The sequence below is a fragment of the Triplophysa dalaica genome, chromosome 13, assembly GCF_015846415.1.
Source record: "Triplophysa dalaica isolate WHDGS20190420 chromosome 13, ASM1584641v1, whole genome shotgun sequence".
In the NCBI taxonomy this organism is placed as follows: Eukaryota; Metazoa; Chordata; class Actinopteri; order Cypriniformes; family Nemacheilidae; genus Triplophysa; species Triplophysa dalaica.
The window spans coordinates 928,743-943,253 of NC_079554.1; the positions used below are offsets into that span (position 1 = coordinate 928,743).

At 37.9% G+C, this 14,511-nt stretch overlaps 2 protein-coding genes and 1 pseudogene across 2 annotated transcripts; all 3 read right to left on the reverse strand.

Moving 5' to 3' along the window:
* Positions 1 to 2,201: 2,201 nt before the first annotated feature.
* Positions 2,202 to 4,042, reverse strand: LOC130434644 (E3 ubiquitin-protein ligase TRIM39-like; annotated as a pseudogene).
* Positions 4,043 to 4,271: 229 nt separating this feature from the next.
* Positions 4,272 to 8,717, reverse strand: LOC130434489 (selection and upkeep of intraepithelial T-cells protein 1-like). Its single transcript, XM_056764683.1, has 4 exons — positions 8,673 to 8,717; positions 6,270 to 6,578; positions 4,720 to 4,972; positions 4,272 to 4,481 (listed from the first exon to the last, which is right to left on the reverse strand). Exons 1-4 carry the CDS (start codon positions 8,715 to 8,717, stop codon positions 4,402 to 4,404), a joined length of 687 nt encoding a protein of 228 aa, XP_056620661.1. The 3' UTR covers positions 4,272 to 4,401.
* On the reverse strand, positions 8,449 to 13,166 carry akirin2 (akirin 2). The gene is made up of 5 exons (XM_056764923.1): positions 12,672 to 13,166; positions 9,994 to 10,131; positions 9,726 to 9,872; positions 9,500 to 9,571; positions 8,449 to 9,029 (listed from the first exon to the last, which is right to left on the reverse strand). The coding sequence occupies exons 1-5, from the start codon at positions 12,847 to 12,849 to the stop codon at positions 9,019 to 9,021; spliced, it is 546 nt and encodes a 181-aa protein (XP_056620901.1). The 5' UTR covers positions 12,850 to 13,166; the 3' UTR covers positions 8,449 to 9,018.
* Positions 13,167 to 14,511: the final 1,345 nt, after the last annotated feature.

The window sequence follows — 14,511 nt, forward strand, 5'->3', positions numbered from 1 at the left end:
CGTCTCCGGAGACATCAGGAGGCAGATTCTGGCAGGTGCGTGTACAGAACTTTTTCGTTTATCACCACCACTCTCACCTTTGTCCGCAGATCGCCAGACCACCTACGGCGACCTTTCATTCACCTTCAAAAACACTTCATATAGTCACTCACGCATGTTGTCCAAATGGATATAGAGGAGGAGACGAGCGTAGTTGAGTTGTTTGTATGCTTAGGGCTGCTGTACAAAACATGGTGAGAATTCAAGGTATGTTGGGCTGCTCTTTATGTAGATAAACAGCTTATTCTAAGATATAAAAAACATAACGCTTCATTACGTGAGGTCTTTATACACCTCTGTAGAAATAGTTTTGTATATTATGTTGCATTTCTGTCAATAGATTCTTCTAAAAACCTAATGTTCCTTTAAATGGGCACTTAGTTACTACTAAATATTTTTGAGTTGCACCATTTAAGCGCTACATTGCACAAAATAATCATTCAAATCATTATATTGTTCATTACACACATTATTGACGTAAACGGAACTTGAAACATAAATAGATGAATAAACGACTAACAAAAACAGGCCCAAAACAGCACGCAAACCTTCCGCGGATCAACCTCATTAAAAATGCAAAACAACAGCCAATAGAAAGTCTCCAGCGACCGATCCTTCAATATTTTCATGGTTTTGTTTTCCAAGCAGTTCAGTTTATTATCATTTGTATATGTAGAGTGTTTCTAACTTTCTAGTATGTGTAACAAGCTCTCCTCACCGGTCAGCCACGCCCCCTCCATCATCGCCGCTTCCCAGATGGACCCGTTCTCTTACCCCGGACTTTTGACTTTACCGAACTACATTACCCATCATCCTTTGCACCCGTCATGATTGCACCCTCACCTGAACTTCATCACCTGGAATATATATATACTCAGCCTTGTTCTTTGTTCTTTGTCAGGTCTAGTTGTATGTTTTACTGTCTAGTCTCGACCCCCTGTATCCTGTTTATGTTCCTGGTTAGTTCTCTGGAGTTGTTGCCTGTTTTCCATGTCAACTGTTACACCCTGGATTTTTATTTTTGGATTTGGCCTTGTTTTTGGCTTAAACCTTTTTACATCACTTTCCGGTTGTGGCATCGTTCCTCTGTCAAGAGTGTAGGGTTACAGTATGGGAATCTTTTAGGATTCTCAAAGGTCTCTGTCTGCATGAGCCTTGAATGTGACCATACCAGTGACATACAAACCTAAAGTGTTTGTAAACTATTATTCACTTGGCATATGCACAACGAGTCTTGAATATTAAAAGTCATAATCCACATTGACAAACAAACTGTTTGCGTTTCCCTTCAGAAAAGAAGTCTCTGCAGCAGCCTGAAGCGCAGGTGCAAATAAATCTTGTGAGCAATATTGATTGGGGATGATTTGTTGTATTTGGCATTTTGTTTCCATCTCTTGATTTAAGCATTAATAAAAACCCTAAATGAAACCTGTGAGCAATGAATGATGTACAATCATTATTTTATCTCTTTTTTTTATTCTTTAATTATTATTATTGCACATCAACATATTTGTTCATGTCATGTAAAAGCATTTGAAGGCAGAAATAAATCTCTCAGAACAGGCGTATGTCATATCCTTTCGCAGACATCTTAGTTTTTTAAACCACTTTTAAAAAACATTAAGTACAACCGAGGCCTTTATGTAATTATTATTGTAAATACCTTAGCGTTGCCAAGTTTATCTTTTGCAACCATAATCATAGTTGTATGTGATCTCTTCATCAAGACAAACGGTGATAAGGTTTCCCATCCACACAGATCAGATTAAAATGGTCATCATTCACCAATCTCTCCAGAGAACCTTCATCAACACTAAACAAACTCAATAATACGTTCTTGCTTATTAAAAATATTTTAAACAGCAGCAGCATCGAACATTATAATCTTTTAATATGATCTCATCACATTTTATGGTTATCAGCAGGATTTGAATATACAAATCTGAACATTAGCCATAAAGAGGTAAAATAACTACTGCACAATTTCAGCATGTCATATAACAGATAGCCTCTACGGTGTGAAAAAGTATTTGCCCCTTCCTGATTTTTTGTTTTTTTGCATATTTGTCAAGCTGATTCAGATCATGAAACACATTTTTACATTACTCCAGAATAAATACAAAAATTCAATTTTAAATTATGGTTTTATTTATTTAGGGAAAAAACAATCCAAACATTTCTGACCCTATGTGAAAAAGTAATTGCCCCCTTGGGAAATCATGAACTAACAGATGAATTAAATAACTGAGTTAAATTTCACTAGCCACACTCAAGACCTAATTACTGCCAGACCTGTTGAATCAAGAAATCACTGAAGTAGAACCTATCTGACAAATTGAAGGAGTGTAGAAGATCTCAAATAGCAATACATCATGAAGCGATCTAACGAAATTCAAGAACAGATGAGAAACTCATAGAAATGTATCATTCTAGAAAGTGTTTCAAAGCCATTACTAAGACTTTGGACCTCCATTATCCACAAATGGAGAACGCATGGAACAGTGGTAAACTGTACCAGGAATCGCCGGCCTTCCAAAATTACTCCAAGAGCACAACGAAGACTCGTCCAGGAGGACATAAAAGATCCCAGAACAACATCTTATAAACTGCAGGCCTCTCTTGCTTCAGTTAAGGTCAGTGTTCATGATTTTACAATAAGAAAGAGACATGAAAATTATTGTTTTTTTCCCTTAATAAATAAAACCATCATTTAAAAACTGCATTTTGTATTTGCTCTGGTTTTCTTTGTGTAATATTAAAATTTGTTTGACAATCTGGATCATTTAAGCATGACAAAAAAAACTAAAAATCAGGAAGCGGAAAATACATTTTCACACCACTGTAGATATGAAATGAAAACATAGAAACTTCAAGAGCATCAGGATATATTCTGTCTCCGCTCACATTCTTCTCTACTTCCATGAAAAGCTCTATTATCAAACTCAATATAACTGAATACAAGACAGTCCCCTTAAACAAGACAAGTACAACTTCACAAAAGAAAACAGCCGAACATAACTGAACACATCATTTAGCACATACAGTACGTTTAACATGTCACATCTCATCAAACGGTTTATTTTCATTAGAAATTAAAGTATTATAAAAGTATTGTAGTCACATACTTTGAAGAGAAATAATTCATCTCGTGTTTTTTTTATCACTCCACACCAAGCAGAAAAGTAATAATATATAACAGTATTTGTGTAGAGAACGCTGCACTGGGACCCTCTTAAATCCCACACTTTGAACAGACCAAAGATTTGAGAATATTAACAAATACAAACGTTGCTCGAGGAAAGCCAAATCCTTTCTAACAAAAGAATAAATCAGTAAATGGTCACTGGACTCTACAGGTGATTCTTCAGGTTCTGGAATATCTATAATTGTTAATGGACTTGTATCACATACACCAGGATAAAAGAGAGGAACAACTGGTCCAGAGAATCCAGTGCTGATGGTCAGTAGATGTTTACTCTGTGACGTCATGAAATGACAGCTGACCTAAAACATGATCCAACAGAACACCAACACGCTGAGGTCTGGGTGAAAGTGAGTGAGTTATTGGTGGCTCAGTGTTTGTGTTAAAACCTTTGGACAATATAAACACAAGAACCAGAAGCCCGTCGATGGAGTTAAATCAGTTTTATCTGCTGACCAATAATTCCCTTTTTTCACTACACCAATGAGCCAGAATCTTTTAGGATCTATATTATTTTTTACCAACTCAACGTCCCAATAATATCGTCCAGAGGTGAATGTTTGAGCTCCACATACACACGGTTCATATGGAAATTCATCTCCTCTCTGATGATAAACTAGAGAAACTCTTACAGATTCTTAGAAATCTTTAGATCTGGATGTGCAGATTCACAATCGAGAGTGATCACAACTGTCAGGATAGTAAACATAAACCAACAATCATTCTTTATTCTAAATTCATTGTATTTTTTTAGAAATAAGTAGATATATTAAGTGAGATTTGTATAAGCATACCTGCAATTTTGCTCAGCTTTCTAACAACATCATGACAAACTAAAATGAAAAAAAGGGAATTAAAAAAAATCTTATTTGAGAGTTTCTAGTTTCATTCTAATTCTTTAAACGAAACCACTTATGTAGTGAACTGAACACTCTTCTGTCGTGATCTTCAGTGTAGTGTCACAAAAACACGAAGTGTAAAATTAATTAATTTATACATAAATACCCGTGTGTGAATGTGAAATTAAAATAAATTCATCTGTTGTCTTTCCTGCACAGAAACCAAAATTACTTTTCAACACAAACCATGTTCTGAATACATGCAGCAGAAAAGTTTTGTCTTCAGATGTGTTCACCTCACGTGTTCGTTTCTCTCTGCATTTATAAACGATGAATCCAAACAGACCCAAAATAGAAATAGCAAAAATGACAAAAGTGATAAAGTGTCTTCCATGGACCGTCTGAAAGAGAACAGCAGAAGACAGATGCTCAAACACATGATTTATTGACGTCTTGCATTTACATTTATGCATTTGGCAGACGCTTTTATCCTAAGAGACTTACATTGCATTGTACTATTCATTTTGCTTCTGACTATATGTAATCCCCTGGGATCAAACCCATGACCTTGGCATTGCTAACACCATGCTCTGACCACTGCACTGAGCCACAGGAAAGCTTGGAGAAATGTTTTCTAACCTGAACGTGAAGAAGTGACTGTGTTGTGTATATCCAGCTCTCTCATCTCCACTGTTGAGGGACAGAAGACAGAACACCTGTGGAGTGTCAGAGAGAGAGACCTGTGGACAGACAACGTCCCATCAGCTCCACGGCTGTGAGAATGACCTCCAGCAGAGAGAAACCTTCTTCTGTCTGACATCCACATGACGTTCGGCTCTGGAAACCAGCTGCTGGATCTACAGCTGATGTTCATGTGTTTGTCATCCACAGACTTTGAACACAAGACACACACACACACACGTGTTTTTCACACAGGAAGAAGTTAGAAATGACGCCAGAGTTTTTCACTCACCAGCTATGTTTAGAGTTATGGTTCGAGTGTCCTGACACCCAGGGGCGTAGCAAGCTTTTCAAAAGTGCGGGGGATGGATGTGTTTTGTTTGTAAACAATGAAAACCTTGAACGTAATGACAGAAAGGTACAAAAGGTATAACATACAAGATATAAAAAGCTTCCCATTTAAATGTGTGATACTAGTAAAGTATAAAAACACATTCGGAACACACAGAAAATAAGTCAAAACTCTGTTGTGAAAATACACAACCTTGCTAATGAATCAGAAAAACTTTAATAATCACAGGGGGGAAGACAGTGGAAAGCTTGATAGTGACATTGGTCTGACAGGACTGTGACCGCTAAAGTTTGCTTACTTGCACCTTAAAAAGGGGAGATATAAAAAAACGCCCACGCAAAGCTTTTTCTCTGGTGGTATAAATAATGTAACAATTTTCTGTTTTTAAACATTAAAATAATATACACTTTTCGTTCATAGTTCTTCAACAGGTACAATCAAACATAATAGGTAAGTATCCACAAAAGTATTCAGCTAAACAAAAAAAGCAATGTTCAAAATATCAAAATCAATAAACCCATAAATACAGTGCTTAACAAGGACAATTTGTCCCTCCTCCTCGTCAATTCCCTGCCTTCTTCATCACAGTTACTTTATACATTGCATGCCACATAAATAACCCAATTTAGCTATTTCTGAACAATATCCCAATTTCCAATTAGCATTAGTCTAAAAACTAAATATAATTCAGAAAACACTCGACATATCAACAAAACATAAACAGAACATCTCCCCAAACACATATCAAGGTTATTTAAAAACTTTGAAAGCATAAACACTCATTCAAAGTCGCTGGAAAAGGAAGACGTAAATAACCATAACCGTTCCCGCCTCCTCAGCACGAGCTAACCGATAAATCTAACACACCAAGAGAGGCGGGACTTAAGGCAGAACAGCCAATCATCATCCGGTCACACTCAAAGCCGGTGTTCTGATTGAGTGGGAGGGGAGAGGAGAGGAAGCAGCCGCATCGAGCGCAGACACAGAGCGGACAGAGAAACGCTGGAGTGACTGCTGTAAGGCGTTTTGTAAAAACTGCTGAAAAACTGCAAAAAAAGTGCGGGTGTTTAACCCTTTCACCGGGAAAAGTGTGGGTGTTAAAACACCCACATCCCCCACGGTTGCGACGCCCCTGCTGACACCTCGTTCCACTCACATAACAGTAAAACAGACCATCATCCTGAACTGTGACATTCTCCAAACGCAGAGACACGTCTCCATCCTTCAGTCCATCAGACTGAGAGGAGCGTCGGGATAGACAGCTGCAGTTCCTGTACCGTTCCTCCCAAACTTCCTGCATCTTCCCATCACTGTAGAAGAGAACAGGAGTGTTGAAGCCTTCAGGACGATACCAGCGAATCTCCAGACGTTCAGCGTTCAGTGGAGGAGAGATCCAGCAGGGCAGAGAGACCGTAGAGCCCAACCGACCCACAATCTGACCCACAACACCCTTCACAGAGAAGAACTGTGTTGAACACAAGACAATAGACAGTTTCAGCAACAACATAAACAAACGCTGCGTGGCCCAAAGTATATCCGGTAAATTAAAGTTAATATACATTTACAGCTAAAAATAATTTACAATATAAATTAAATAAACTGTAAGAGCTTGTCGTTGCGCGGTGCATGCTGGGGCGAATGTTTTGTTACTTGCGTCCCCTTGCTTTACGTACAGTGGTGTGAAGAGAATTAGAAGCGGTGAAAAAAATGAGTAAATCCGGTCAAACGGAACAACATTGAACTAAACTCACTGCAGACACGAGCCGCTACCAGCTACACATATGGCAGTTTTATCATGGCGTGACGTCAGCGTCACATTCTCTATCAGCCACTCGTCAGTCAGACCGATAAACACACGCAGAAACCGTGTTTAAGGGATTTATGAGGAGAATCACGATTAAACCAACATTCATAAACCACATACATGTGAAAAAACACGGTAACGACATCAGAAACACGTCTAACACTGAACTGTAAGACACAAACTCACTGGAAACAAACTGAGATGAAGTGAAGGTTTTTGACAAAACGACAATAAATCAAAAGCACAAATGTCATCGATGAGCGAAAGTGGTGGAGTTCGTTCTTTCACTTTCTGATTTGCTCCTAATCGCTTTTCCATAAGAGACGATATATACTCGCTATAATAGTGTTCTCCAAATTTGGATGATTAGAATTAAAATTCTCCTGTTGCGGCTTTGGAACAAAGCACATTGAACATATCAACAGAAAAGCTTTGAAAACTGTAAACGTGTTTATCTTTCAATATTTTTGAAAAATGTAAAGGTCTTGTTTTTTCTTCCTCTTTTGTCATTCTTTTCTTTTTCTATGCATTGACCCCCTCGTTGTAATGTGTACGTCTCTTTGTTCTTGGCACACAAAAAACTCACTGAGCATGCGCACTTCAATACAGCATCATTTTTGTCACGCTGACAATAGCTTATTACTTTTTTTGTATGGTTATGTTTAGGGTTGGGGTAGGTATAGTATAGGAGTTAGCTAATAGATTATTGTTATTTTATGGCGAGTTTTGCATCCCTTCTAGCCACAACGGACGCACGCCTGACCAAAGAGCAGCGACGCGTGCGTCACGTCAACGCATGTCCGAGGCGTTACTAAAACAAAACTTCTTGTCAAAGATGTTGTATCTTCTATTTACCAATAAGTATTTAATATAAAAGTTATTTATTCATTATTGTAAATTCTAGTCATCTTTCTAAAAATGACTAAACCCACAATGCAATGAAAAATGGGGAGCGTCCAGTAGATGTGCGTGTGCAGTATGGATAAATTCCAGATATGTATATACTCACTTACACATATCAAATTCAATATCAACAACTATGATCATTTATTTAAACAATATATTGGGCTATCAATAAAAAAGCCGTTAAATATCACCATCGTACATTAAGGCTGGTGTAAATCTTTAAAAAATAATACATGGTATGAATTGTCTTCTGAGAAACATGTATATTGTTAAAGCTTCTGACAGGCATTCTAAATTGAAAATAAGATATTTATAAAAAATAACAATTTACAATGGATTCACTATCCAAAGCTTAACAAACACTTGACTTTTAAATGTACTATGAAGTAGTCTTAAGCGCCTCAATGTATGTTTCGCAACAGTTGTGTATGAGTCTCTTGATTCTCCTGCTAAAAACATGGACCTAATCACACACTCAACGCTGGACAAAGGTCAAATTTGCAAAGATTGTGGAGGATTTCTCTGAAGAGGACAGTATAATGTCTCCGGGTAAACCAGAAACTCAAAAAAACTTACATCGATCACCCAGGTAACAAAACACATCTATAGAAAAAATGCGAGAACATGTTTTGTAAACAGTTTATTTGTATATTTTTCCCAACAAAGTCACTTAAACTATATGAGCAGTAAAACCATAATGCAGGGAAAAAGGGCAAAAAAATAGAATCAAAATAAATACAAACCATAAACACAGACTTGAGAATAAACGCTGTATATGATTTGTACATGAAAACTGAATCAAGGGATGTATTTACACGAAGCTATGACCGACCGTCTCAAAATTCAAACCCTCATAACGTTCATCATTCGAGATCCTCTGCTGGGAAAAGACATCTTACAAAAACCAAACGGGATGAAATGACAGGTCACTGTATAAAAGGCATTGATAAAGCCAAATAAATATCCAGAGTTCAATAAGAGAGACACTGATTTGAATAATAGTTTGCAAAGGTCCATATATGGGCATGGATGGCAGGAAGTACTGAGCTTCTGAAGAGAAGAGAGAGAGAGAGAGAGAGTTTATCACACACGCTCTGTGCCCGGCGCTGGAGAACCAGCTGGACCCGATCTGACCCGTCACGAGCTCCCAGTCACAGATCCACAGAAGAGGAGAACGTCTGATGTTACGGCAAATTCAGGACACATCTGCAGATAACAGTGACACATTTCATTCAGAAATTAGTTAGAGACAGTACACCCAAAAAGGACAATTCTGTTATCCTTACTCATCCTCAAGTTGTTTCAAATATGTACAAATGACTTTGTTCTGATGAACACAGAGAAAGATATTTGGAAAAATGTTAGCAATTTTCACTTCTGGGTACACCATAGAAGGAAAAATTCAATGGCAATCAAAGGTGCCCCCAGAACAGTCTTCAAAATGTCAAATTTAGTCTTCAACAGATCCAAAAATAGACAATATTTATTTTCTGTAAATGGTAGTGGATGATGTCGCAGAACTGAAAATTGCTATACTTCTTCCAAATATCTTTCTTTGTGTTCGACAGAACAAAGAAATGTGTACAGGTTTGAAAGGAAATTAAAGAATTTTCGTATTTGTGTGGAGTGTCCCTTTAAACACATGGAAACAACACTCATGCGGGTTCAGTACGTACAGCTTGCGGGCTGCTCCCCGAATCTCCTCATCAGCTGGTCATGAGTGAACTTCACGAATGCATCATATTGTTCTAAAGAGAGAGAAAGCGAAATAAAATGGCATCAGAAAAACTAGCTGCTGTATTCACATCAGGTCTGTCTCCATCATCAAGCCGGATTTTGACATCCAGATCCAGACTGTTGAGCTCTATAATAACGAACAAGAATAATCGTTACAGCTGATACCTGCAAGTTTGGTGGTCAAGATCTCGTCATACTCCTCTCGGACCTTCTCCTCACGCTCCTTCAGCAGACGCTCGCAGATCATTCCCACCTGCTTCAGCGTGAATAACGGCTGCTCCCGCCTGGAGGGAGACGCCGATCCAGAAGAACCTAACAGATAAAACCAGACAAGATACCCAGCTGCAAAATTAGAACACAGACCACAAATCTGCCCATCAAAACCTTAATAACTGTAAAAGATACATCACATGAAAGGATGAAGGAAGGGCACCTGGTATTGTGTTGCTGATGGAGGTTTGTGGCTGGGAATCGATGGGGCAGCAGGTGTCTGTCGGCTGGAAACTGCTCTCCAGATGTCTTCTCTTCTGCATGCGCTTGTACTCCTGCTTGATGTTACTCAGGATTTGCTCTGAAAAATAAAACAATTTTAACAAAATAGCTCTGTCGTTAAAAGACAAATAGTAGCTCAGAAACAGAAAAAAAGATATTTGGAAGAATGCTTGTAACCAAACAGTTCTTGGCCATCATTAACTACCATAGTAGAAGTTTCAGTGGTAGTCAAACGTGACCTAGAATTTGTTTGCATTCCTACATTCTTTATATATCTTCACAGAACAAAGACATTTATGCAACAATGTTTCTTACTATGGTAGTCAATGGTGGCCAAGAACTGTTTGGTTATAAGCTTTTTTCCAAATATCTTTCTCTGTCTTTATCAAAACAATGACATTTATACAGATTTGGATGTAAAAACAACTTGAAAGTGAGTAAATGATGACAGATTTTTTTTTTTATTTTGGAGTGAACCGTTCCTTTAAAAAACATCGTTTCTTGTCCATCATTTTGACTGACAGGCTCGTAAAAAATCTGTCATAGTGTATCATTACCCGTCGCTATGGTCCAAGGTGGGGTTACGTGGTAATTAGCATGTTTGTGACGTCATTACCCTGTACTTAAATTTAATCTCGGAACTGAATGCCAAATAAAGCCGTTGTTTTTCATATTCATTTATCTAGTTAATATGTCTGTTGTCATACATTAAACAACAATAACAGACAAATGTTTACATTTACATGTCCAGTCCACTCAGTAACAATGACAGGTGATTGTATATGGTGTTTTGTACTCGCTCACAAGTAAGCTGTGGTTTGGTCATGAATGTGCTGCTTCCGCCGCTCACTGAACAGAGAAGACGCCGAGAGAGACTTTTTCCACTCACAGAAATCTAATGTTTATTCCAAATAGATGCTAGTCACTTTCTGAAAGAAAAACTCTGTAAACACCATACCAGTGGGCGCCTGTGTGTGTGTGTGTGTGTGTGTGTGTGTGTGTGTGTATGCCTGCATGCAACATGGGGGTCTGAGTGACAGATGCATCTATTCATCTGCGGCGCGAGTCTTTGCTGACTGCGCACAAGTTTTTCTAAATAGACCAGGCATTTGCAAGTAAGCTAATGAATTGGAAACGAACGCTCCTTCGCGATCGTGTTCAGGACAGGGGTAGTGGGCACCGGAAATCACAAAACGTGGAATTACAAATTGCCCTTATTGTAATCCGAGATTTGACAGACGGCCTTCAGATTTTGCATTCACTGATAAAAAAATCTGTCAGTGACAGAGAATTTTTGGTTAACGCTACCTCTGTAACCAGGGGCTATAATTTATCTTACGAAAGTTCTTATATTTTGTCTTAAGAACATTCTCGTGAATCCGGCACCAGGACTTCTTTTTGACTCCACGGCCCCACATTGTTTTCAATAATATTCAACCCCCCCCCCCACAAAACGTCCCCCCATAAAATATTTTAGAGCTTGTCATTAACTGGAAAAAATAAATCATTTTAAAAATGGCCAAAAATAAGAAATACCTTGTTTTTGTTTTTTTGTATTTCAATGCTCATTTTTATTTATTCTTGAGTCCCCCTTAGAAGTCAGCTGGGGCCCCAACCACTGTTCTAAACCATGTTTTCACACTAGAGATGCACTGGTGTGTATTGGTTGCTGATGATGAATTCGTTTTGAATCGATCTAAAATCATCGAAATACCAGCTATGGCCACGAGGGGGGCTAAAACCAGGTAATGACTTTTAAAGTGGCGGATATCCAGATGAAAACGTTAAGAATTTACATCTTTTGTGCATGAGAACCAAATGCCTCCAAACACCACGCAAATTTCATAAAGTGAATATTTGCAAATCCCACCATTGACGAATATAAACAAACAGTTCATTGAATATATAAGTATTAAGGCACTGAATTGTACCAATGTTTATGTACATTCCCTCTAGGTTAAATAATTTCAAACTTACCACAACAAAATGAAATCTGTGTAAAAATGATGAATGGATCCGTTGCATGTTCCATGATTTGATGATGTAGCTTTAAAATAGCTAGCATACCGTACTGCGTGTGTTTTTGAACTTTTATCATTTAAAACGTAAACACAACACTGATCTATATTAATGACAAAAGTTCAAATAAGTTAGCATGTGACAAACAACGTCATTTGCTGTTTGGTAAAATCGATATCGACCAAATATCGTATAGATGCTTTCCTAACTAACACTGATAACATTCGTGTTTAACTGTCCTGTGTGTTTCAGAAACATTATTGTTGTTTAACTTAACAAAACGACTTATAAATCAGATCATAACAGATCGCAGCTAGCACAGTTATCAACACTCATTAAAAAGCTTATCGAACACAACACTGGTTAACGTTAATGTGATGTTGTTTTTAACCATATAGTATACTGTCAATAAAGTGTCAGAGCATATATATAAATATGTATATGACTATAAGAACACGTTAAACATGTATGTTCATAGCCGTGACGTATAATCGTGAGGTCACGTCACTGCGATCAGTGGATTTCTTCGTTTTAACACGACGCGATGTGTGTAAACACATATGTTTAATGTTAACTGCATGTGTTTGAGATGTAACAAACCTGTGGTAAGGACTGAAGACACTGCGCCGAAGGGCGACGGCTCCATGCGCAGGTATTTCTGCGGAGATCCGCTGGAGGTGGAAGGGGACATAGGCGCACATCTCCTCCTCTTCGGAGACGCCGGGTTCATAAGAGGATCAAAATCCAGAGTCCGTTTCAGAGTGGCTCCGCATGCCATTTTATCTGAAGCCTAGAAAGTTTGAGTTAGCAATCCGCGAAAAAAACCCACACACACAGCCCGAGCCTCCTGCTAGCGACGGTCCTGTTCCGATCTCTAGGGAACTCGACTTGATCGCTTCGTTTTATTCAAATCCTGCGTCGACCTTCCACGCAAAACATCCGCTAGGAAATAATAAACGTTTAAACACACGAAAGAACGTGGACGAGGCGTCGATAATCTACATGAAAACGCAGATGATGACGGATTGTGCCAACAATCGCGGTCCGACGCCTCTAGATTTCCGCCGGCTAACAAATATGGCGTGGAAACAAAACATTCGACGAAGCGACCTATCTGCGCAGGCGCGATGGCGCTCAGGGGAAGAAGGGACTTGTAGTTTTGGAAATATATTTCCTCGTGGATTGTGCCTGTAAATTGGCACCTTGAATACTACATTACCCAGAATTTACGTCTCACTTTTTTTAAGCTAAGGGAAGTTTCCCATTGGTGGCTGTGGATTGTTTGTGAATTTGAAAAAAGCACCTCACAGACAGACATTGGATTGATTTACTCTATTCAATTAGCATTTTATTTATATCATGCAAATGCAATTTTACCCTGTATCCCTCAACCAAACCTGTTGATATAGGTTGAAATAAAAGAAATGACTTTTTTTGGATATGATTATATGACCTGTATTGTATGAGAACACACATATTCCTACCTCTTATAAATTGTATTAATACATAAACACTTAGTTTTCACAACTATACAGATAGACAGATCTTCCTGTGTTCAGCAGAACAAATAAATGTATACAGGTTTGGAACAATCTAAGGATGTGTAATTGATGACAAAATGTTGTTTTCTGAACTATCCCTTTAATAACAATATATTTTGCATAATATCTTTATTTTATAATTTCCATAGCTAAAATAAACTTTTTAAAAGAACACAACAACTTTATTTAGAACACCACAATACAACATTCTACTTTCTTTACCTTATGAAATCAAGCATGTTTTTTACTGTAGTGACCATGTTTTTTTGTGCATTGATTACTATTGGCAAAACATATGTTAAAGGGATACTTCACCCAAAAATTAAGATTCTTTCATCATTTACTCACCTTGGATTTGTTCCAAATCTGTATAAATGTCTTGTTTCTGATGAACACAAAGAAATAAAGATATTTGGAAGAATGCTTATAACCAGACAAATTTTGCCCCCCATTAACTACCATAGTAGTAAAAAATACAATGTTAGTCAAAAGTGCCCCAGTCCGATTTACTGTCCTACATTCTTCAAAATATCTTCTTTTGTGTTCAACAGAAAAAAAAAATGAATAAAGTAATTTTTCCTTCCATGGGGGTCAATACGGGGCAAGATTTGTCTGGTTATGAGCATTCTTCCAGATATATTTCTCTGTGTTCATCAGAACAAAGACATTTATACACTTTTGGAAGGTGAGTAAATGATGAAAGAATTTCCATTTTTGGGTGAAGTATCCCTTTAGGGTCCTAAAGATTTTTGTGTCTCTCCACATCCACAATCAGTTTTGCAGCATCTTTTGCAGTAGCCTTGTAAAAAAACGTGCTCTTAATTTTGCTGGACAAGTGCTGTTTTGAGAGTGTTAACCTTTGCAACATTGTTGTTAAACTAATTGTTTCACTGTTTTCT